Consider the following 24614-nt stretch of genomic DNA (forward strand, 5'->3'; position numbering starts at 1 on the left):
ATTGCTCCCACCAGTAATCTCTTGGCCTGAGAGACTGAAGAATCCTTGTAATAACTGGGTGTGGCAGCTCACACTTGTAGTCCCAGCTACACTGGAGGCAAAGATGGGAAGATCACCTGAGCCCAGAGGTTGGAAATTGCAGTGAGCTATGGTAGTACCACTACACTCCAGCCTTGGCGACACAGCCAAGACCCTATCTCAAAAAACAAACAAACAAACAAAAAGAATCCTCTTTATCATTTGTGAGCTCTTTTTACCCACATGGCTTCTCCTCCTTACTTCGCAACCTCTTGCTGTCTGTCTTCTTATAGATTGGAGCTAAACACGGTGTTATTTACTTGATCACAAAGTATGGCTATCTTCATCTGTACGACCTAGAGTCTGGCGTGTGCATCTACATGAACCGTATTAGTGCTGACACAATATTTGTCACTGCTCCACACAAACCGACCTCTGGAATTATTGGTGTCAACAAAAAGGGACAGGTGTGTAACTCTGACATTTCGTTTTCCACCTTTTCCATTCATTAGGGACTGGCGTTTAAACTTTCCCCCTTCTCTAGGAAAGCGGCTGGGTGTAGCTATTATTAGTTGCTGTTACTAAACTTAAACCCGTGTCTCCTTCTCCTTCATATTGGCACTTCCTCTCTTCAGACAGCACCATTCCTTACACAGGATTGATTCCAGGAGGAGAGCAGCTCCTTCCTGTGTATGGAACAGCAGTTCTCATGCACATCATCTTCATACCATGCACACCCTAATTGGGGAGGGTTGAAAAAGCAGATACTATGGTATTTAAGTTACTTTTCCCAACCATAGTTGAAAAAGATAGTTAAAAGAAGAAACTCTTGGCTGGGCACAGTAGTTTATGCCTGTAATCTCAACTGCATGGGAGATCGAGGCAGGAGGATGGCTTGAGCCCAGGAGTTTGAGGCTGCAGTGAGCTATGATCACACCATTGCACTCCAGCCTGGGTGACAGAGTGAGAGCCTGTCTCGGGGAAAAAAAAAAATCAGGAACAGTGGCTGATGCCTATAATCCCAGCACTTTGGGAGGCTGAGGCAGGAGGATTGCTTGAGGCTAGGAGTTTGAATCCAGCCTGGGTGACAGAGCGAGACCCTATAATTGTAGAGATAGGGTCTCGCTCTGTCACCCATATTTGTAGAGATAGGGTCTCGCTCTGTCGCCCAGGCTGGAATGCAGTGGAGTGATCTTGGCTCACTGCAAGCTCCGCCTCCCGGATTCACGCCATTCTCCTGCCTCAGCCTCCCGAATAGCTGGGACTACAGAAAAATATTTTTTAAAAAAGAAAGAAAAGAAACTCTGTACTTTAAAATAAAACTTTAAGAAGAAAAATTGTCAGTTCCTTCCACATAGGCCATTTTGCTGTAGTGCAGAACGCATCACTGGGGTGCTTATCTGTGTGACTTTAACAACTACATAGACTCCTGTGCTGTTCTGTTTTGTTACCATTTGGCTTTCGGCTGCTTTGCATCCTTTCACTATGAGGGCCACCATCACAGGTGTGCTCAACAGTCGCCTGAGAATGTGGCTACCCTCCAGCATCGGGAGGGAACATGGCCGAGGGATGGTAGAGGGAACATGGCTGAGGGATGGTAGAGGGAAAATGGCAGAGGGATGGTAGAGAGGACATGACCGATGGATGGTAGAGGGGAACATGGCCGAGGGATGGTAGAGGGGAACATGGCCGAGGGATGGTAGAGGAAACATGGCAGAGGGATGGTAGAGGGAACATGGCCGAGGGATGGTAGAGGAAACATGGCCGAGGGATGGTAGAGGGAACATGGCTGAGGAATGGTAGAGCACTCTTCTAGGCCGGGCTGCTCTCACTTGTTGGGTCCTTACAGGTGCTGTCAGTTTGTGTTGAGGAAGATAATATTGTGAATTATGCAACCAACGTGCTTCAGAATCCAGACCTTGGTCTGCGTTTGGCCATTCGTAGTAACCTGGCTGGGGCAGAGAAATTGTTTGCAAGAAAATTCAGTACCCTCTTTGGACGGGGCAGCTATGCTGAAGCCGCCAAAGTTGCAGCGTCTGCACCAAAGGTGATAAACCTTGAATACTGTTCAAGTGTTCTGGATGTTAAGAACCAACCTTGAGAGGAAAATAAGTCATAAAAGCATTTCACTACTGGTATTGCAGTCTATTAGTGTTATATTAGGAGTTTTAGTTTAAAATTTTGCACCAATGGCTTAACAGTAAGGGAAGTAAACAAAAAGCACGCTCTTGCTGCACCAGCACTTCTTCCTATCTCCCACTTTGTGTGCATACATACCTCTCACCCAATGGCTTAGATACAGTTTCACATTTTCGCAACTTAGAATTTTCCACTCTTGCTGCCTGGTTGTCAAATATGCAACGCACAATACACCAAGTGGTTGTTCCCTGTTTTATTTAGCAGTAGTCCTGCTCTGGACTTCCTCCACTCTTTCAGAATATAGCATTTCTGCATAAGGCTTTTTCTTTAGTTTATTTCATTTGGATAAATTGTTCAGAGACCGGATCTGCTCCTGAGTAGATAAAGACTTTCAAGTTGCTGGTCCTTGAAAGAATTTTTCTTGTCTTTCAAGGGGTGGTTATGAACAAACCATTTCTAGCCGTCATCTGTGAATGTGAGTATTTTGAATTAGAATATAACGATAGCAGAACTTCACTACTACAAGACTGATTGAGAGGCTGAATTCTCACTGCAGCATGCTGGGGGAGAAGTAAGACCCTAAGTGTGAAGCCACCTGGAGGACCTAGATTCCCCCATACTTATGGTTCTTATTGAAGATAGAAGCAGTTGCCTTGGTAGAGGACATTTTGTCCATGACAGAGCAGTGTGGAATTTCCACTGGCAGATTTTTGTTTTTACATAGAAGCAAGTTGAGTGAAGGGATCCCCCATGATTACAACACAGTGACCTATTTTTCCATTTATTACTAGGGAATCCTGCGTACCAGAGAGACGGTCCAGAAATTCCAGAGTATACCCACTCAGCCTGGTCAGGCTTCTCCATTGCTGCAGTACTTTGGAATCCTGCTCGACCAGGGTCAGCTCAATAAACTTGAATCCCTAGAACTTTGCCATCTGGTTCTTCAGCAGGGGCGTAAGCAACTCCTAGAGAAGTGGCTGAAAGAAGATAAGGTAGAAACACGTGAGATGGTAGCCCCCGCACAGCTTGGTCCAGGCTCCCTGCCCACCTCCTAACTTTGCCTTGTCCCTTGGCATACCACAGCTGGAGTGCTCAGAGGAGCTCGGAGACTTGGTCAAAACCACTGACCCCATGCTCGCTCTGAGTGTGTACCTTCGGGCAAACGTGCCAAGCAAAGTGATCCAGTGTTTTGCAGAAACAGGCCAATTCCAAAAAATTGTGCTCTATGCCAAAAAGGTAACGTGTGTTGAACCATCTGCATCTCACATGTGGTTGAGTGGTTGCTGATTTTAAAGTTTATAAAATACCCTTCTTTATAAGTCTTCTGGTGTGAGAGTTGACAGTGTTGCTATTAGGATCTTTATTCATAATGATCATATTGCATTCTCTTCAGTTTTTTATTATCCTTAGTTTTCCAGTCCTTCCATCTTCTTTTTATTTGGGAGCTTTATCTTGTTTTTTCTCTCCCTCTCTTCCTTCTGTATGTTAATTTGATATTTTGGCAGACTTCCAGATCTTGTCCCTGTGTGCTCACAGGCAGGCTGTGTTTGCACACAGATCAGGGAACTTATTTGTGGTCTGGGCTGTAGTTAATTATGCCTTCCATGGACATGAAGTCAATTTATTTAATTGGATATTGTGTTTGGCAGAAGGTGGTACCTACAAATGACAGTGTTGCTGCTCATTTCTTTGTTAACATGAGTTTAAAACAAAGGATGGATAACTTCCTTTTCTAATGCCCAGGGTTTTTCATTGATTTTCCTGATTGGTGCTCCCTTGCTTCTAGGTTGGGTACACCCCAGACTGGATCTTTCTGCTGAGGGGTGTAATGAAGATCAGTCCGGAACAGGGCCTGCAGTTTTCTCAAATGCTAGTGCAGGATGAGGAGCCACTGGCTGACATTAACCAGGTGAGCGTAGGCAGTTTTGGACAACTTTTTGTGGCTTTTTAGAGCCATCTAGAAGATTCCTTTATTATTTCCTGTTAACTTGTCTTAGTGCTTTTCTTCATCTGCTATTAATCTTCCAGTTTTAAAAAATCTAGTGTACTTGGGGAGTTTGTCTTCTAGTCTTTACTATGTGAGTACTCATTGCTTCCTTTGTTTTGAAGTACTTTAGAGAATGTTTGCGTGGGTTTGTGTCTTTGGGTGGTGATGGTGTAGGGTGTGAGTATGTCATTTAGGGTCCAGCCCTCCATCCCTCTCCCCACCCCAGTTACCACATCATTGTCTCTCCCTGACCATTGGCCTGAGCACCAGGAGCTAGTGCTGTTGCATCCCCCAGATGTTCATCCTGTGGATGTCTAACTGACCTGGATCTACGTGAGCATCAGCCTATTTTTTAGTGTAACCTACTTAGAATTTAGATGTAAACACATGACAAGTCACTTTCAGTCAATTGGTACAAGGAGCTCTGATGATATACAGATGTGTAACAAAGCTTGAAGCAAGGCATCAGAGCCAACAACTGTTTAGAAATAATAAGTGCAGTTATATGTGTTTATATGTCTGGGAATTTGCAGATATTTTGGAGAACATAGAATAAGAGATTTGAGACAAATTTACTTAGCTTTCAATAGGAAAGAAATTTCCAGTTCATATCTTGTTTATAGTTCATATTTTAAAGTTGTTTAAAATATAAACTTCTCATACTTTATGAGAAGTTCCACAATTAATAAGTTCTTTTTTATTTTCCTGTAAAGCTGTCCTTCAAAAACAATTACTAAATTTATTCCTATATTTCACATCTTAGTGAGGCATATTAATTATTTAAATTAACATCAATTTAGCTTTAATAATTGTCTAAGTAAATGTTTGCATTTTCCCAGTTGTGCCCCAATAATATAATGATATATATGGGTTAGATATCAAGTATCAGCTGCTTTGTTAGTCAAGATTCTGCAGAGACAGAATCAATAGCGTAGCTCTAGCTATACGAGAGGGAGCCTGAGCAACATAGTGAGACCCCATCTCTACCAAAAAATTTTTAAAAATTAGCCAGGCGTGGTGGTGCACACCTGTGGTCCCAGCTACTCAGGAGGCCGAGATGGGAGGATCACTTGAGCCCTGAAGGCTGAGGCTGCAGTGAGTGGTGACCTTGTCACTGCTTCAGCCTAGGCAATAGAGTGAGACCCCATCTCAGATATATGAGAGGGAGAATTGGCTCGTGATTATGGAGACTGAGAAGTCCTGTGATAGACTGTCTGCAAGCTAGAGGAGACGTTGGATTCCGGTAGCGTGGCTCAATCTAAGTTTGAAAGTCTCAGAACCAGGGAAGCTGATGGCGTAACTCTCAGTCTGAGGCCAATGGCCTGAGAACCCTGGGGGACCTTTGGGGTAAGTCCTGGAGTCCAAAGGCTGGGGAGCCTGGAGTTCTGATGTCCAGAGGTAGGAGGGGGAGAAAGTCCCAGCTCCAGGAGAAAGAAGAAATCTATTCTTTACTTTTTTGTGCCCCCAGCTGATTGGATGGTGCTCCCTGACATTGAGAGTGGATCTTTCCTACTTGGTCCCCCAACTCACATGCCAGTCTCCTCTGGGAACGCCCTCACAAACACACCCAGAAGGAATGCTTTACCTGGTCTCTATGTGTTCCTTAATCCAGTCAAGCTGACACCTAAAGCTAAGCATCACAGCTGCCTCTAGGATGTGATTAAGTAATGTATGATTACTGCTTGGATCACTTGAGAGGATTCTGGGGGTTCATATGTTATAAAAGTCACTCCCTTTCATATACTTTGGTAAAATACCTCACTGGTAGGTATGATGTAGGTGATATGATTTCACAAGATTATCAATAAATTAATGGTCATAAATTACGTGTATTGTGTTGTTGTTGTTGTTATGAGGTCTCTGTGTTACCCAGAATAGTCTTAACTCCTGGGCTCAAGGAATGCATGCATCCACCTCAGCCTCCTGAGTAGCTGGGACTATAGGCACACGCCACCACACCTGGCTCTATGTGAATTGTGATGACATAAGAAAATGCAAAGGGGCCGGGAGCAGTGGCTCACGCCTGTAGTCTCAGCACTTTGGGAGGCCGAGGCGGGCGGATCGCCTGAGGTCAGGAGTTCGAGACCAGCCTGACCAACATGGTGAAACCCTGTCTCTACTAAAAATACAAAAATTAGCTGGGTGTGGTGACGGGTGCCTGTAATCTCAACCACTTGGGAGGCTGAGGCAGGAGAATCGCTTGAACCCTGTAATCTCAACCACTTGGGAGGCTGAGGCAGGAGAATCGCTTGAACCCAGGAGGTGGAGGACGGAGGATGGAGTGAGCTGAGATTGTGCCTTTGCACTCCAGCCTGGGTGACAGAGTGAGACTCCATCTCAAAAAAAAAAAAAAAAAAAAAAAAAAAACAAAAAAAAAAAAAAAAAAAAAAAACCAAAAAAACGAAGGAACTAATTGTTGAATTTCTAAATGAGATAATGAGATAATATTTCAGGAACTATTTCAATACGAAAATGAAACACTGTGAATGAAAACACACTGAGTGAAAATGTGGCTTGGATGTGTTTCAGATTGTGGACATTTTCATGGAAAACAGTTTAATTCAGCAGTGTACTTCCTTCTTATTGGATGCCTTGAAGAATAATCGCCCAGCTGAGGGATTCCTCCAGACATGGCTGTTGGAGATGAACCTTGTTCATGCACCCCAGGTCAGTGACATTGTAGGCTAACACCGAGCTGCAGAGCACCTGTGGCACCCCTCTGTGGGTTTGCAGACTTGAGCACAGTGGCTTTGGACTGGGCTGGGCTTGTGCCAGATGTTTATCTTGTACTTCTCAGTGAACATTCTCCATGACTCCCCTTAAAAGGATTTTCCAGAAATCATGGTACAGGACTTTCATGGAAACAGTTATAATTGGGGCATCATTTCTTTCTTTCTTGTTTTTCATTGTGGTAAAATATACATAACCAAATTTACCATTTTAACAACTTTTAAGTATCTGATACAGTGGCATTAAGAACATTCACAATACTATGCAACCATTACCACTATATGGTTCCCGAACTTTTTATTATCCCAGAGTAACTATGTAACTGTCAAGCAATGACTCCTCATTTCCCAGCCCCTGACAACTGCCATTCTAATCTGTCTCTATTAATTTGCCTTTTCAAGATATTTCATATACATGGAACCACAAAATATTTGTCCTTTTACCTGGCTTTTTTCACTTGGCATATTATTTTTAAGGTTCATCCACGTTGTAGCATGTGTTAGAAACACCTTCATTTTAAAAACTGAATAATTGTCCACCGTGTGTATATATGACATGTGTTTATCCATTCATCCATTGATGAACATTTGGGTTGCTTCTACCTTTAGGCTATTGTGAATAATGCTGCTGTTCACATGGGTATACAAAGATTTCTTTGAGACCCTGCTTTCATTCTTTGGAGCATATACCTAGAAGTGGATTTGCTGGATCATATTGTACAGTAATTCTATGCTTACCTTTTTGAGGAACCACCATAGTGTATTCCAGGAGGCTGCACCATTTTATATTCTTCCCAGTAGTGCTCAGCAGTTCCAACTTCCGTATATCCTTGCCAACGCATTTTCCCTGTCTAAAATAATAATAGCAATCATCTTAATGGGTGTGCAGTGGTATTGTGGTGAGGCATCATTTGTTGGCCTGAAACTTGTGGGAGGCAGGTATAATCAAATCACATGTCTGTGCTATTTTGGGTTAAATTTAGATATATATACAAGAAAGAGATTTAGAGGAGTTTATATCAAGCTGTTCACGGTACTAAGTGGATAAGATTGTACAAGTTCACTTTGTTCTTTACTTCTCTCTTCTGGCCGGGTGCGGTAGCTCACGCCTGTAATCCCAGCACTTTGGGAGGCTGAGGCAGGCGGATCACAAGGTCAGGAGATCGAGACCATATCTTGGCTAACACAGTGAAACCTCATCTCTGCTAAAATGCAAAAAAATTAAGCTGGGCGCGGTGGCAGGCGCCTGTAGTCCCCAGCTACTCGGGGAGGCTGAGACAGGAGAATGGCGTGTACCCGGGAGGCGGAGCTTGCAGTTGAGCCGAGATCCGCCACTGCCACTCCAGCCTGGGGTGATGAGCAAGAACTCCGTTCTTTAAAAAAAAAAAAAAAAAAAAAAAAAAAAAAACTTCTCTCCTCTGATTTGTTTTTTTCTTTGAATAAATCACTTATTGTTTTATATAATATGAAACAACATATTAAGTATATTGGTTTCTGTACCTCCAATTTATTCAAAATCCACAGGTTAGCTGCTAAGAAGTGGGTCATATTCCAAACTATAGGAAATAAAAGCTGCTGTTAATTGCTGCTGGTCTATTGGACTCTCATGACTTTGCTGAGTGTATGTAAATAGTTTTTGGTGAATGAGATTTGAAAAACACACCAAGCGGCCACTCAAAACTTGGCAGGACACCAAAGGAAGTGCCCAGACCGCTAAGCTGCAGGGACAAACAAGTAGTTGGGTGAGGTGCAGCAGGCTCTTTGTTCTTAGTTGCCCCCAGGATGCTGGCAGTCTTCTCTGGGCAGTGGACTTGCATGATGGTTTCTAAGTTCTCAAAATACACTGCTTGCTATGATGAGAAAATGTTTAAAAAACAAGAGAGTTAAAGATAAACCTGAAGAAACAAAGGATAGGAGACTCAGGTAAGTGCCAGGTGTCACCTCCCTCAGTACTTGGTTGGATCGTCCAACTCTGTGGGGAACCAGAAGTGCGCATCACTTGAAGTCTGGTCTGGTGTGTGAACAGGGGGCTGTGCGTCACTCAGTTTGGCTATACTGCTTGGTGATGCAGATCCTGAAGAAATAAGAAAGCGTGTGCTGGGTGGCAAGGGAAAGGCCACCCAGGAGCGTAGCTAGTCCAAGGACCAGCATTTGATTCAACTGAGTTTTGGAGCAACCCATTCAGCCATGCTGCCAAGGCTTCTGTGTGACCTATCCAGTCTATAGCCCAAAAAAGTACTTACTTAAAGAGAATATTTAGCTGGCTGCGGTGCAGTGGCTCGCACCTGTAACCCAGCAATTTTTGAAGGCCAAGGCTGAACCAGAGCCAGGAAGTCTTGAGACCAGCATGGCAACATTGGCCAAATCCCATCTCTACAAAAATACAAAAATTAGTCAGGGGCCAGCATGGTGGCTCACACCGTGTAATCCAAGCACTTTGGGAGCCAAGGCGGGGGAGGATTCACGTGGTCAAGAGATCGAGGCCAGCCTGGCCAGCGTCTCGGTGAAACCCTGTCTTTACTAAAAAATACAAAAATTAGCTGGGCATTGGTGCCACGTGTGCTGCAGGTCACAGCTACTTCAGGAGGCTGAGGCAGGAGAATGGTGTGAACCAGTGAGGTAGAGGTTCAGTTGAAGCTGGGTGGGATCGTGCCACTGCACTCCAGGCCTTGGCAACAGAAATGAGGACTCCGTCTCAAAAAAAAAAAAAAAAAAAAAAAACAAGTAGCCAGCTGGCTTGGCAGCATGCGCCTGTAATCCCAGCTGCTTGGGAGGCTGAAGTGGGAGGATTGCTTGAGCCTGGGAGGTCAAGGCTGCAGTGAGCCGAGATTGCACCACTACACTCCATTCAGCCTGGGCAACAGAGTGAGACCCTGTCTCAAATATATATATATATTTATTTATTTATTTATTTTATGCCTCATAAAAATTGTTTTCAGAAGTGTTCATTGTTTTTTAAATGCAATCCCCAATTCCTAAGTCTGTATTCAGCCTAGTAGAGCAGTCTAGTAAGCACAGATCGAATTTGTTATGTTCATGTCTCCTTCTGGCCATTGCTAGTCTAAGGCTTGAGCTCATTCAAGGAGAATCGGTAGACTAGAGCCCTCACGTTGATCTTGCCATAGAAACCCTATAAGAATGTGATTGCTGGCTGGGCGCTGTGGCTCACGGCTATAATCTCAGCACTTTAGGAGGCCAAGGTGGGCAGATCATTTGAGGTCCAGAGTTCAAGACCAGCCTGGCCAACGTGTTGAAGCTCCGTCTCTACTAAAAATACAAAAATTAGCCAGGCATGATGGTGCGCATCTATAATCCCAGCTACTTGGGAGGCTGAGACATGAGAATCGCTTGAACCCGGGAGATAGAGGTTGCAGTGAGCCAAGATTCTGCCACTGTACTCCAGCCTAAATGATGGATTGAGACTCTGTCTCAAAAAAAAAAAGAAAAAAAAAAAAAGAATGCGATTACTTAAAAGCTGCAACAGCGACTTGGACTCATCCCAGTAATAGGGCTTTATGGAGCCTCAGCGTTTCTCATAGGCCCAACTCTGTGGCCACATGGGGTAGGCCCAACTCTACAATATGGGAGGATGGAGCCTTGTGCAAAGGGCCTAAGATGACTTGAAGGACAGCTGGGGATCTTGGGACCCACAAGCACTGCTGCCACCAGAGTTGTGGGTGTGGACAGGGACCTGTGAGTTCGGGTTGCCAGGCTATACCCTACCCTGGGGCAAGGCTGAGCAGCTGGTCTTAAAAAGTTATTGCCATTGATCAGGCTTTCCCACCAAACTCCCTGTTTCATAGGTTGCAGATGCCATCCTTGGAAATAAGATGTTTACTCATTACGACCGGGCCCACATCGCCCAGCTCTGTGAGAAGGCAGGCCTCCTGCAGCAAGCACTGGAGCACTACACCGACCTCTATGACATCAAGAGGGCTGTGGTCCACACTCACCTCCTCAATCCCGAGGTATTGTGTACCCCTGGGGCACTCCTATTATGGCTGTTGTCTATGCCATTAATGTCACATGCTCCCCAATGTTCACCTGTTGATGATTGTGGAACCATGGCCTGAGCCTGTCACTACCCTAATCTACCATACTTTACTACCAAAAGCAGTTCTGGTTCAGCATACGCACAACGTTTATCTGCTCAGCAGCATGTCTGGGCCCTGTAGTACCTTTCTTTCTGATGTCCACCTTTGACTTAGTCTAATAGCAGGAATACTGGTCACCTTTTAACACTGACAACCTAACAGGGCTGTCTGAAACCATTAGCAAAGCTGAACTAGCTATTGTGTTCCAACTTATGGAATAAGTTTTAGCATCGTCTGTGGAATATTGCAGGTGAACAGTTTACATCAGTGTCTTTTCCCAGCTTTACTCCTTGCTCCTACTTTTTCCCATGATGGATAGTTGCTTTTCAATCCCTTTATATGGAAATTCTCTCTATTTTTGACACTCAGGGGAACAGGAGAATGACCTAGTTATTTTCCAAGTGTTAGCAATCTTTATAGTGGTGCATCGTTGTGGACAGACTCTTCCTTGTTCCCAGTGGCTTGTCAATTTCTTCGGCTCCTTGTCGGTGGAGGATTCTGTGGAGTGTCTGCATGCGATGCTGTCTGCTAACATCAGACAGAACCTTCAGCTGTGTGTTCAGGTGGCCTCTAAGTACCATGAGCAGCTGGGCACGCAGGCCCTGGTGGAGCTCTTTGAATCCTTCAAGAGTTATGAAGGTAAACCGTGCAGCCTTTCGCCGACCCCGCCACGTTGTTTCCTTTCTCAGGTGTTGCGGTCTACCTGCCCGACTTAAAACGGCCTTCCTGCAAAGCCAGGCAGGATGCAGCACTCGCTGCCTTGGGTGCTCAGTCGGTGGCAGAATGCAGCTGCCATCTCATGTGCACCCTCAGCTTCAGTGTCCTTTTTGGTATTTCCAAAGGAAGAAATCAGGTTGGTTGGTGATGGAGTGGAGAAACTTATGGAGCCCGGTGTGTCTGTGCAGCACAGTCTGGCAAGAATTCATCTAAAAGCCTGTGTCGTGGGTACCGTGAAAGGGCCTGATGTCTGGTCTTCACAGCCCCAGGAGGGAGGCTCTTTGGGCCTCTCCTAAGTGAGAGCCCACGATAGAGGGTACATTGCTTTGTGGTGTCTGCTAACCCAGTTGATTGCAGTGGCTGACGAGGCAACTTGGTTGTCTTCCTTTCCCCTTTTTGGACATCACCCCAAAAGAGTGTTCTAGGGCAATGGGGGTGGAAGTAGCTTCGTTAGGGACAGGTAGGGGCTGTCTGGCCCACCCAGGATAGAGACTAAGCATTTGTCTAGGCATCAAGCCACTGCCACGTGTCCGGTGATGTTGGGGCATCGGTGGAGGGTGGGACAGGACCCTGCCCTCAGGGAACTGGCCTTCTCTTCAGAAGACACCACTGTAGGAAAGACCATGGCAGACGATTGAGTGGAGCTGGGCTGGGAGAGAGAGTAGAGTAGGTTGGCGGGGAACCATCGGCCTAGGGGCTGCCCATTCCTTTCCTAGCATCAGAGTCTCACAGTTACAGTGAAAGACCTTGACCGGGAGGGGCCTTCTCGGATGTATCCTATCTTGTTGTTACTGTCCAGAGTTGCAGGCCTCCTCCTGGAGGCCGTGGCTTATTTCTCTCTCCCTTGGCATCAGTCCCACAGCCCTCTCAGATTACCTCAGTGGGAATTACTCTTGACGACAACTATCTAGGTATACCTGGGCCCCCAAAAGGAATTTCACATGTACCAAATATCTAGTATTTTACATCAAAACATGCCAGGTATGCCTGCCAAATTTGATGGAAATCTGACTAGCTATTTTTGGGAGCTGCCAAAACAGACAGATGGCATATTGATTATGAGTTCTGAGTGGGCTGTGGGTCCCTGGAGAGTGGAGCAGGGTCATCGAGGGAAGGTGGGCAGCAGCTACGGAGGAGACAGGTGGGTGTTGCAAGGACGAAAATGAAACGGTCTGTCTTCATAGGCCTCTTCTACTTCCTGGGCTCAATCGTGAACTTCAGCCAAGACCCAGACGTGCATCTGAAATACATTCAGGCTGCCTGTAAGACAGGGCAGATCAAGGAGGTGGAGAGGATATGCCGAGAGAGCAGCTGCTACAACCCAGAGCATGTGAAGAACTTCCTGAAGGTGTGTTCCAGCACTGCCTCCTTGTGTTCCAGCAGCTGACCTTGCTGATGGCAGGCGGGGCAGACCATCCGCAGGATGTCCCAGGAGGCAGGAAGCTGGATCTGTCTTGCCAGGGACCCCTTAGTCCCAGGGACAGAGCTCCGCCTTATGGCTTAAAGTTCTAGAGGAACCCTTCTATCGTTTTAAGAACATGGAACGCAGCTTGAGGCTGTGCTCTAAGTATCTGGCACGTGAGTGGAGGGAGTTAGTTTATTGCTGCATTGTAATTCATCAACATCCCATTAGTGCCATTGTCAATTAGGCAGGCAAAGCTGCAGAAACAAGTAGACCACTCAGCACTAGTGTCATAAAGAACAGGAAGCCTACTTCCTTATGTGGCAGTCCTGGGTGGGCTGGAGGTCAGTGGGGTGGCTTTCCTTCCCACTGTCCTTCAAGGACCAGGCTCATGGCTGCTTTGCGGTGTTCAGCACCTCACGTGGATGTCGTCTTCCCAGTCAGCTAGAAGATGGGAAGAGCACAGAGGAACCAGCATGGGTGGTTTTTATGGGCGAGGCCTGCAAGTGGCAGATGAGACTTGGATTCATGTCCCCTTGGAGGAAATGAGGTCATGTGGCCACACTTAAAACTTCAAGGGAAACCAGGAAATGTGATCTAGGCATGGAACCACACAAGGGGGAGGCATGATTGTGGTGACCTGTGGCTGCCCTACCCAAGTGCCATCATCATCTGGGAATGGTGCCCAGGTGTGTTTCCATGGCCTGTGGCTGCATGTCTGAAAAGGCAGCCTTTACTGCAGGTGTGCTGTTCTTGAGAATGGCCTGGTTTCTGTTGGGTTTGCTGCTTGTCTTAAAAGATATTTTTGTCCAGATTTGGAATGTTAATGCCACATTTAACGGTCTTTAACCAAATACTATTATCTTTTTCACTTATTTCCAAAGCAAACACCATACCACAAAACGACAGCCTATCTAGAGCAGTCTCATTCTGAGTCTCCTACATGTCACTCTGCTGCAGAGACAGTGCTGTCCCATATGGGCAATGAGTCCGAGGTCTGGCTGTCTGGTTTCTCCACTCCCTGACTTGTTATGTGCATTCTAATCCTCAGGAGGCCAAGCTCACAGACCAGCTTCCCCTCATCGTCGTGTGCGATCGTTTTGGCTTTGTCCATGACCTTGTCCTGTATTTATACCACAACAGCCTGCAGAGGTACATTGAGATCTACGTGCAGAAGGTACTGCTGGCTCCCTGGAGTGACACCTGGCTGCCTCTGGACCCCAGTCAGTGACAATAGTCTTCGCCTCAGAGGCTGCCTCTAACATCTGGCATTTCAGAGACTATCATTTTGAAGGGTGGTGGGTTAGTGTGCTCAGACTGCCAGAGTAGAAGAACACAGTCCAGGCGACTAAAACAACACACATTTATTTCTCACAGTTTTGGAGGCTGGAAGTCCACGATCAGTGTGCTGGCAGGGCTGGTTTCTGGTGAAGGCCGTCTTCCAGGCTTGCAGACGGCCTCCTGGCTGTGCCCCCACAGGGCCTTTCCTCTGTGCATATACATTCCTGGTGTCTCTTCCTCTTCTTAGAAGGACACCAGTCCCGTTGCATTAGGGCCCCACCCCTGGCATTGATTACCTCCTTAAATACCCTCTTTCCAAATAGAGTCCCACTAGGAGTTAGGACATCAGCAAGTGAATTTTGGTGGGATACAGCGCAGTGCTAAACAGGAGCCCTTTCAGGGTTTTGCCCAGACAGTCCAAGTTGTAGGAGGCTTCTAACAATAACTTGTGTCTGCAACACTGAAGTTACTTCACCTTGACTACCGTAGGTCAACCCTAGCCGGACCCCAGCTGTGGTTGGAGGGCTGCTTGATGTGGATTGTTCTGAGGAAGTGATTAAACATTTAATCATGGCAGTGAGAGGACAGTTCTCTACTGACGAGTTGGTGGCTGAAGTAGAAAAAAGAAATAGGTAAGGTGTCCTTACTTAGTGTTTTGTCTTACCCCTGGATTCTAGTGTCTGTTGTTGTTTCTGTCTAATTCTCCAGGACTGTCTCTGTAGCTGATCATTCATGTGCATATCTTAGATGCAGCAGTGAGTTACTTGCTATTGGTACTGTGAATACCTTGGGGGAAAACCTAACAGTAGAAATCAGTTTGGAATCAGGTCCGTCTTCGTCCCTAGAGCAACCTGAAGTTAATGTACTCCAAGATTTTTTGTTTCAGGAAACATCTGTCAGAGCCCTGGAGTTGCCCTCAAGATTTCCAGTGGTAGCCTTGAGACTTTACGGTGCCTTCCTTCTTTCAAAGGCTCAAGCTGCTGCTTCCCTGGCTGGAGTCCCGGATTCAGGAAGGCTGCGAGGAGCCTGCCACTCACAATGCACTGGCTAAAATCTACATCGACAGTAACAGCAGCCCCGAGTGCTTCCTGAGAGAGAATGCCTACTATGACAGCAGCGTGGTGGGCCGCTACTGTGAAAAGCGAGACCCCCATCTGGCCTGTGTCGCCTATGAGCGGGGGCAGTGTGACCTTGAGCTCATCCAGGTGGGTAGCAGATGTGCTGAGCTGCCCATGCAACCCTGGCCTCCCAGGGAAGCTTTCAAAGGTGTGCCCGTGGGGAGCTGATTAGGGCTTTCTGAGCACCTGGAGATGGCAGGTCATGAGATTATTTCCTTGTGATTCTCGCAGCTTTTGGGAACTTGCTCATGCGATTTGTATGCATTGTACCTGTAGACCAAGTGGCCATGAACCTGACTTATCATCCCTCTGCTTATGGTCCTTACTGTTGCCTGGTAATTTGAGGGCAGAATTGAACTCCTTGGCCTGACTCATGAGCTCCTCTGTGGACTGCCACCTTCCCCCAACTCCCCAACTTGATCAGCCACCCATCTTGCCACCCCACCTGGAGGGGCCTGCAGTTTCCTGGGTGCCTCATGTCCCGACTGCCCTTGTACTTCATGCCCCTTTTTTGGGATAACCCTCTACGCAAGCCTTTCCCCATCACCTGACCGGTGAGCTCTTGCTGGCCCCTCCTTGAGACATCTGCCCAGCTCTTTTGCCTACATCTGCCCAGGCTTGGATCCACATATAATTACATGTTTAGGTTGAATTGTATGAACTGTTCCTACCTAACCATTTGATCTAAAAATCCAGACATGAACAGAGCACCTATGAGGTTGGTACCGCACCAGCCTGCTCGGGCTTTTCCCATGATACACAGGCAGCTTGCGCTGCATCCGCAGACACCTTTGCATGCCACTCAGCCTTTGTGCCTGGCATCTGGCACTCAACAGATCCAATCCTCACCAGGATTTAGCAAGTGCTGCAAACTCTGGCACATTCCAGTGGACTGATGGTGTTTTGGAGATCTGTTATAACATTCCATAAAGGGTCTCCAAATCTGCCAGTGAAAGCACAGTTTGCAGTTTTTAGGTCTTGAAACATTGCAGTGTTTGTGCTGTTTTATACCAGTTCTAGGCTGTTCTGATAACATTTTACAGATGGTTTAGAGCTAGCTACATATGAGTACTTAAATTTAACTAAATTAAAAATTACCAGTTTAGTTCCTGTCATGCACCACATTTCAAGTGCTCAGTAGCCTCCCGTGGCTAGTGGCTGTATCAGACAGAATGGGAGACAGAGCGTGTCCCTGAATGCAAGAGGTCCTATTGGCCAGAGATGTGGCACATCCCCAGGAGTTGTAAACTTGGAAAGGGCATTTTGAGGTAGTTTGAGTCCATTGCTAATCCTGTAGGATGCTGCTCATCCCGTGTCAAAGCACAGCGCCTTGCCTGGGCCCTGACTGTTCACCAAACTGGTATCAGGCACACAGGGAACGAATTGGGGTGTGTCCTCCCAAGCAGCTTCCATTGATTGGCTGCTGTGTTACACACATGAGTATGCTCATTTCAGGTGTGCAATGAGAATTCTCTGTTCAAAAGCGAGGCCCGCTACCTGGTACGCAGAAAGGATCCAGAGCTTTGGGCTCACGTCCTTGAGGAGACCAACCCATCCAGGAGACAGCTAATTGACCAGGTGAGGCACAGAGATGGGTATGTCTATGCACCTGCATTTTGCCGTCTAATCATCTTTGTGGCTCAAGTGACTGGTTTCATTTTTCATTTAAAACATCTTGACCTAGTGCAGTCGCTCACGCCTGTAATCCCAGCACTTTGGGAGGCCGAGGCAGGTGGATTCCTTAAGGTCTCAGGAGTTCAAGACCAGCCTGGCCAACAAGGTGAAACCCTGTCTCTACTAAAAATACAAAAATTAGCTAGGCGTGTTGGCACACGCCTGTAATCCCAGTTACTGGGGAGGCTGAGGCAGGAGAATCGCTTGAACCCAGGAGGTGGAAGTTGCAGTGAGCCGACATCATACCACTGCACTCCAGCCTGGGCGACAGAGAGAGACTCCGTCTCAAAAAAATAAATAAATAGGCCAGGCATGGTGGCTTACGCCTGTAATCCTAGCACTTTGGGAGGCCTAGGCAGGTGGATCACTTGTGGTCAGGAGTTCAACACCAGCCTGGTCAACATAGTGAAACCCCATCTCTACTAAAAATACAAAAACACACTGTGTGGTGCATGCCTGTAATCCCAGTTACTCAGGAGGCTGAGGCAGGAGAATCGCTTGAACCCAGGAGGTGGAGGTTGCAGGAAGCCGAGATCGCACGCCACCGCACTACAGCCTGGGCAACTGGATGAGACTTCGTCTCANAGGTGGAAGTTGCAGTGAGCCGACATCATACCACTGCACTCCAGCCTGGGCGACAGAGAGAGACTCCGTCTCAAAAAAATAAATAAATAGGCCAGGCATGGTGGCTTACGCCTGTAATCCTAGCACTTTGGGAGGCCTAGGCAGGTGGATCACTTGTGGTCAGGAGTTCAACACCAGCCTGGTCAACATAGTGAAACCCCATCTCTACTAAAATACAAAACACACTGTGTGGTGCATGCCTGTAATCCCAGTTACTCAGGAGGCTGAGGCAGGAGAATCGCTTGAACCCAGGAGGTGGAGGTTGCAGGAAGCCGAGATCGCACGCCACCGCACTACAGCCTGGGCAACTGGATGAGACTTCGTCTCAAAAAATAAATAAATAAATAAATAAATAAATAAATAAATAAATAAATAAATAAAACATCTTAGCCCTTATGAACCTTCTCCCCTGCAGAAATAGCTTGCCTAAAATTAGCTTGATTCCCCAGGTGGGCTGACTTGGAATTGTTTACTGGCTGAGGACATAGAGTTGGCCCTTGGATCCAAAGCAGGGATATGCAGCCCAGGAAGAGAGTACCTGGTGGCATGCCTGCATGCTGGGCCCAGCTCAGCCCCCGTGGACAGAGGTGAAGTAGCTTTCAAGGTTGTCTCAGCTGACTTTCCTGTGTTGAAGAACTCTTTATGCCCCTGTGACTATCCAGCACCTCCTTGGAGACGGGGCAGAGTGCTGGGGCCAGGGGTCATTATTGGGTGTGGCCTGGCAGGTGGGAGTCTGCCTTGGCCTCTGGGAGGACTTCCCCCAGCCCTGTGGAAGAGCCTCCCCTCCAGTCACAGCCTCACAGACACTCACAGATAGTGCCTCTGCTGCCCTCAGCACTGTCCCTAGGTGCTGGGCATACTGTTTAGGGGTGGGACAAGACCAATGTTGGAACAAAACCCTCATCCAACAAGTGGCTTCAGCCCTGAGAATAAGACCAGTTAAAACTCCCACCTTTGTCGTACACATTGCCAACCTGCTGGACCGGCGCTTTCGAAAGTCTTGAGGGCTGGATTTGATCTTTATCTCTACTGAATTTTATCCTCTCATTTTCTGTCCACTGTTTCTCAAGCCTGTGCCTCTACTTTTTTAAATAAACTTTTCATTTTGAAGTACTTTGAGATTTATGGAAGGTCATGTTGTTTTGAATCTCTGTTTCAACTTTGAACTTACCCATCCAAATCTAATAAAAATACTAAACAACACAATATGCTACTAGGGATTTACATCCAAGTTCCTAGACATCAGACTTTTCTCCAGGTGTAGTCCAGCCACCTGGTACAGCTTGAAGGTGACTTCATGTTGGCACTGGGGAAGGGCAACTTTAACATTGCACCATACCAGAGCCAGCAGGGGCCTCTTGTCTTCCTGTTTCTAGGTGGAGCTGCTGGTCTTTCGTTATCTCTGCTGTAATTGAATATCTGTAGCCACCTCCCGGTGGGAAATTCAACTGCAATGCTCCTCTAATCCAGAGCACATAATAACAGAGGGAGGCTGCTTTTAGTGTCTGGAGTGGAACCTCATTATGAAATGTTTACTGAGAGCAGTGTCCTGAGGCAACCTTAGGTGGGGCATCCGGTATTGACTCAAACAAATGGTAGAAATTTATTTTTGCCCTTAAAACAACCTGTCTGTATTTACTTAAGTTGCTCCAAGGTTTTCTTTCTTTTTTTTGTTTTTGTTTTTATGAGATGGAGTTTTGCTCTTGTTACCCAGGCTGGAGTGCAATGGCACGATCTCGGCTTATTGCAACCTCCGCCTCCCAGGTTCAAGTGATTCTCCTGCCTCGGCCTCCTGAGTAGCTGGGATTACAGGCACCTGCCACCATGCCCGGCTAATTTTTGTATTTTTAGTAGAGATGAGGTTTAACTGTTGTCCAGGCCGGTCTCAGACTCTTGACCTCAGGTGATCTGCCTGCCTCGGTCTCCCAAAGTGCTGGAATTATAGACATGAGCCACCACACCTGGCCTCCAAGTTTTTTAAGAACTGACAGATGTCACTCTAGAAAGTGTACCTTCTCCTTTGGATGGACTTGTGCTGTGTCCTGGTGCCCCTTTCCCTCAGGCATACCCTTTTGGTTCCTCAGCTGCTGGGAGAGCTCCTGTTCTCAAACTCTTCAGCCTCCTTGTTGTGGATATTACAAACTCCACAGAGGTAGTACTTTTGCGTCTTATGGTACCATTGAGTTCACAAAGGCCACCAGAAAGGTGGACTGGACTGACCTTGACCCTAGGTTCCTTTAAGGCCCCTCAAGATTGCTAGGTGACAGTTCATGGTCAGAGGGCTGTGTTAGCCATGAAAGACCTTCCAGAGCTGTCTCTTCCCTCTCATTGATACACGGCTGTTGACCACCCCTGAGGAGAACCAGAAACTTGGCAAAAATATTAGATCCTCGAAGTCACTGAAGGTGCCTGGTCCAAAGTGCAAAGAGAGCAGTGCTGGCATTCCAAACTGCTGTCACATGGAAAATGTACTCTTTGGAAAACTGACTTTCCACCCTATTTGTAGGTGTTTTTGTATGTGAGACACCTATAATTGAATGAAGGGTGGCACAGCCAGTCTTCTGTTGGTCTTTCCTTCAGATTGTGGTTCTGAGTGGCATCCAGTGTGAAGGCACCTGACTCCACAGCTCTGGCTATGGACTGTGCCACAGCAGTGGCAATGCTCTTTGCTCGTAAGAGGCTGCTGGAAGCCCCTGCAGTGTCTTCAATAGAGAAGTGGAGCCATATTTGCTATTAGTGGCTTTAAAAGACAAATCTAAAAGGAGACATTCATTTCAAAATGCCTAGTGCACTGGTCATTGGAGCAGAGTAAGAGTCTGTAGCTCATTTGATATGAGAGAAAAACTAATTGTCAAAATAGAGCAAACTGAGAATTTCCTGAAATTGACTTTGAAAACCCTTCCTTTGTTACCTTAAGAAGTCTCCCATTTTCTCTGTCTGTTCCACACCATCTTGGAGGAGTCCTTCCCTTCTGTTTAGCTTCAAGATTCAGTCTTGAATTGACTAATCAAGTTCTTTCAAATGCTTTTTAAAACCAGGTAGTACAGACAGCATTGTCAGAAACACGGGATCCTGAAGAGATTTCGGTCACTGTCAAAGCCTTTATGACAGCCGACCTGCCTAAGGAACTGATTGAACTGCTGGAGAAGATAGTTCTGGATAACTCTGTCTTCAGTGAGCACAGGTGAGGCTATGCCAGGGGTAGCTGTGGACACAGGCAGATTCAAACATCTGTTTGATACTTATCTTCTGTTACAATCTCATACCACTTCACCCATCCAGCCTGCCCACTGGCTGCTCCCCAGACATGCCAATCTTCCTACCACTTCCTCTATTTCAATGTAGCCCTTCCCTTATTAGCTCCTGCCTGTCTCAGAGCCCAGCCTCAGTTTCACATTTTCCAGGAGGCTGCACTCCTCTTACGGCTCTGGCCCACACTGTCCTTTAACACAATGCTCAGAGAAGGGAAGCTGGCATTTTATGAAGGTCTCATGTGGCCTAAGGATGTGTTGAACTCTTCAAATCATAGTGAACAAAGCTTGGAGAAAGGTGGTGGGAGAACCAGATCTGGGCATGTATCAGGGAAGACTTGCCAGAAGTATAATGTAGAAGCCAGATGAGCAGGAGCTGTGGCAGGGACAGCAGCACAGGCCGGCATCATAGAGGTGGGAGTGCGTGCTTCCACATGGACTGGCACTATAGAGGTGGGAGTGCATGCTTCTTTTGCATGGGCAGGCACCATAGAGGTAAGAGTGTGTGCTTCCGCATGGGCCAGCCACCTTGGGTTCCTCTCCACTTCAAAATTCACCATCAGAGATTCTGTGTCAGATTTTAATCTACTCACATCATAAGTGCAGCTATAAAGATTTAATTATGAGATCTATTTTGTAGGCCAGAAAGGCTATCAAGGGCTGTAGTATTATAGAGAGGAATTTGTGTGTGTGTTTTTAAACTTGGAGATGCTATATGATAATGGTATATGGAATGTGAAATTATATTTTAATGGAATCATAAACCCTGACTAATGACAGGATGCCAGGATTAAGGTGCCTGAGGTGGGTAGGATATTCTGTTTTGCTGTCTGATCAACCTCCTTTGATAGTTGTTAGCTTGTGGGTACTTCCAGGCACAGGTGGCTGTGGCTCTGCTGTCTTCTTAAACACTTGCTTCTCAAACATGCAGGTAACCTCAAGTTTGTGCTCTTCCTGTGATGATTTCACCAGACAGTTTTATGTGTAGGTAAAAATAGCCTTGGCTGGGCCTAGTGGCTCATGCCTGTAATCCCAGCACTTTGGGAGGCCAAGGCTGGTAGATCACTTGAGGTCAGGAGTTCGAGACCAGCCTGGCCAGCATGGGTGAAACCCTGTCTCTACTAAAAATAACAAAAATTTAGCCAGGCATGATGGCAGGTGCCTGTAATCCCAGCTACTCGGGAGGCTGAGGCAGGAGAATCACTTGAGCCTGGGAGGTGGAGGTTGCAGTGAGCTGAGATGTTGCCACTACACTCCAGCTGGGGCGACAGAGCGAGACTCCGTCTCAGAAAAAAAAAAAAAAAAAAAAGGCAAAATATATTATTTTTAGAGTATGTGCTTGGAAGAATATATTTATGACCTAATAAATTCTTAAACCAGTCACAGAAACCATAAACCTTTAGTGAAAAACCAGTAAGACTGTATTAAACTTAAGCATTTTATCATAAAGAATATGGACAAATGAGAAGCTACAAATGGGGAGAAGATATTTGCAACACAACCAACAAAAAATTAGTAGAGAAAAGATGTAATAAAAGAAAAACACAAGCAACCCAATGAGAAACCAAGCAGAGTACTTAAACAGGCCCTCCGGTGAGAGGAAGGACAGCCTGTGAACCTAAGGTAAGAATTCAGCCTCATCAGCCACCAAGGAGGCACAGAGTGAGGCCATGGTGCACCATCTGATGCTTTGTTACTCCTGCCAGAGCAGCAGGAACCCCACTCTCCTAATCAAAGCTGATGAGGATGTTGAGCAGCTGGGTCTCTTATGTGCCCCTGGTGGGAATGCGCATTACATTTGGAAAACAGTTTGGTGAAAAAAGATGCACACAGCCAGCAATTTCCTCTCTTCCTTATGAGCCCTAAAGGATCTCAGCTCATTTGTATGAGGAAATGTGTGCAGGAATACTCAAGGCAGCACCGTTTCCAATAGCAGAGCTCTAAGAGCGATCCAGATAACCATCAGTAAGTAGGTTGTAGTACAGTTGTACAGTTGAATACCAGATAGCCCTAGAAATGAACACCGTACAGCTGCATGGATGACTCTTAGCACCTAACTTTAAAATTCTTTTTTATAAAAATCACCATACAGTAAAAATGACCTTCTGGAAGGGGATGGGGAATGCAGTGCTAGGAATTTTAACACATGTATAGATTTGTAGAATCACCACAGTTGGGGTACAAACAATTCCATCACCCTATAACATTCCCTTGTGCTAGCTACCCAGTATAGTATACATTCCCCCAAACCTGGCTACCACCGGCCATACTAGTTTTGCATTTTCAAGAAGGTCTTGTAAATGGAATCATGTGGTATAGACTTTTGTGACAGGCTTCTTTCACCCAGCGTGATGATGCCTTTGAGATTCATCCAAGTTGGTGAGTGCATTAGCCTGACATTCTTTTTTATCACTGAATCTTACTCTGTTGTACGAATGTACCACAGTTTTATCTCTTCACCCATCAAAGTACGTTTGGGTAGTTTTCAGTTTGAGGTGATTATGAATACATGTGCTGTGAACATTTGTGTCCAGATTTGTGTTTAAACCTACCCAATCACATGGTATATGTACTGTTTAAGAAACTGCCTAACTATTGTTTTCCAAAATGGCTGTGTCATTTTGCATTCCCATCAGCAATATGTGAGAGTTCCGGTCACTCTTCATCTTTACCAGCACTTGGTATATTGGTATTTTTTATCTTAGCCAGTCTCATAAATGTATAGCAATATGCCATTGTGGTTTCAATTTGCATTGCCCTAATGGCTAATGATGATGAACAACTTTTTATGTGCTTAGTTACCATCCGTAGATCTTCTTTGGTGAAGCGTCTCTTGAAATCTGTTGCCTGTTTTTCAATTGGGTTGTTTGGTTTTTTTGTTGGGTTTTCAGAGTTCTTTGTATATTCTGGATACAAGTCCTTTTTTAGATATGTGATTTCCATATTTTTTCTCATTCTGTAGATTTTCTTTTATTTTCTTAATAGTGTCATTAACAGAACAAGAGTTATAATTTTGATAAAGTCCAATTCATAAACTTTTCTTTTATAGATTGTGCTTTAGTGTTAAATCAAGAACTCTGTGAACACTCCTAGGTCACAGAGATTTTCTGTTATTCCTTCTGAAAGTTTCATATTTTTTCATTTTATATTTAGATTCATTATCCAATAAAGTGTGAAGTTTAGGGTGAGATTCATCTTTTTGCATATGAATGTCCAGTTTATTCCAGCATTATTTGTTAAAAATACTGTTTCTCCATGGAATTGCTTTTGCATCTCTGTCAAAAATCAATTGACCAGGTAGTGTAATTCTTCCACCTTTATTCCTTTTTTCTTTCTTTCTTTCTTTTTTTTAAATAGGGTCTCCCTCTGTCACCTAGGCTGGAGTGCAGTGGCATGAACATGGCTCACTGCAGCCCCAACCTCCTAGGCCCAAGCAATCCTCCCATCTCAGCCTCCTGAGCAGCTGCAGGTGTGCACCACCAGACCTGGCTAATTTTTTTTTTTTTTTTTGGTAGAGACAGGGTCTTGCCATATTGCCCAGGCTAGTCTCAAACCCTTAGGCTCAAGCAGTCCTCCCACC

The 24614-nt window shown here is 45.9% G+C and overlaps 1 protein-coding gene across 9 annotated transcripts in view; it reads left to right on the forward strand.

Annotated features, from left to right (window-relative positions):
- The window catches only part of CLTCL1 (clathrin heavy chain like 1), a 109664-nt gene that overhangs the window by 51991 nt on the left and 33059 nt on the right, over nucleotides 1-24614 (forward strand). For all 9 annotated transcript variants that reach the window (XR_001882357.1, XM_017856681.1, XM_017856684.1 and 6 more), the window contains 14 exons: nucleotides 312-485; nucleotides 1868-2065; nucleotides 2949-3149; nucleotides 3241-3393; nucleotides 3944-4066; nucleotides 6674-6811; nucleotides 10677-10841; nucleotides 11426-11606; nucleotides 12869-13032; nucleotides 14138-14263; nucleotides 14857-14999; nucleotides 15338-15572; nucleotides 16941-17063; nucleotides 20822-20967. Coding sequence is in view for 8 of the 9 variants with exons in the window: in XM_017856681.1 (XP_017712170.1) it covers nucleotides 312-485; nucleotides 1868-2065; nucleotides 2949-3149; nucleotides 3241-3393; nucleotides 3944-4066; nucleotides 6674-6811; nucleotides 10677-10841; nucleotides 11426-11606; nucleotides 12869-13032; nucleotides 14138-14263; nucleotides 14857-14999; nucleotides 15338-15572; nucleotides 16941-17063; nucleotides 20822-20967 (2270 nt within the window). In the remaining variant the exon portion in view is untranslated. The remainder of the gene's footprint in view (nucleotides 1-311; nucleotides 486-1867; nucleotides 2066-2948; nucleotides 3150-3240; nucleotides 3394-3943; nucleotides 4067-6673; nucleotides 6812-10676; nucleotides 10842-11425; nucleotides 11607-12868; nucleotides 13033-14137; nucleotides 14264-14856; nucleotides 15000-15337; nucleotides 15573-16940; nucleotides 17064-20821; nucleotides 20968-24614) is intronic.

This window comes from Rhinopithecus bieti, unplaced genomic scaffold (genome assembly GCF_001698545.2).
Source record: "Rhinopithecus bieti isolate Rb0 unplaced genomic scaffold, ASM169854v2 scaffold_44745, whole genome shotgun sequence".
NCBI classification, from domain to species: domain Eukaryota; kingdom Metazoa; phylum Chordata; class Mammalia; order Primates; family Cercopithecidae; genus Rhinopithecus; species Rhinopithecus bieti.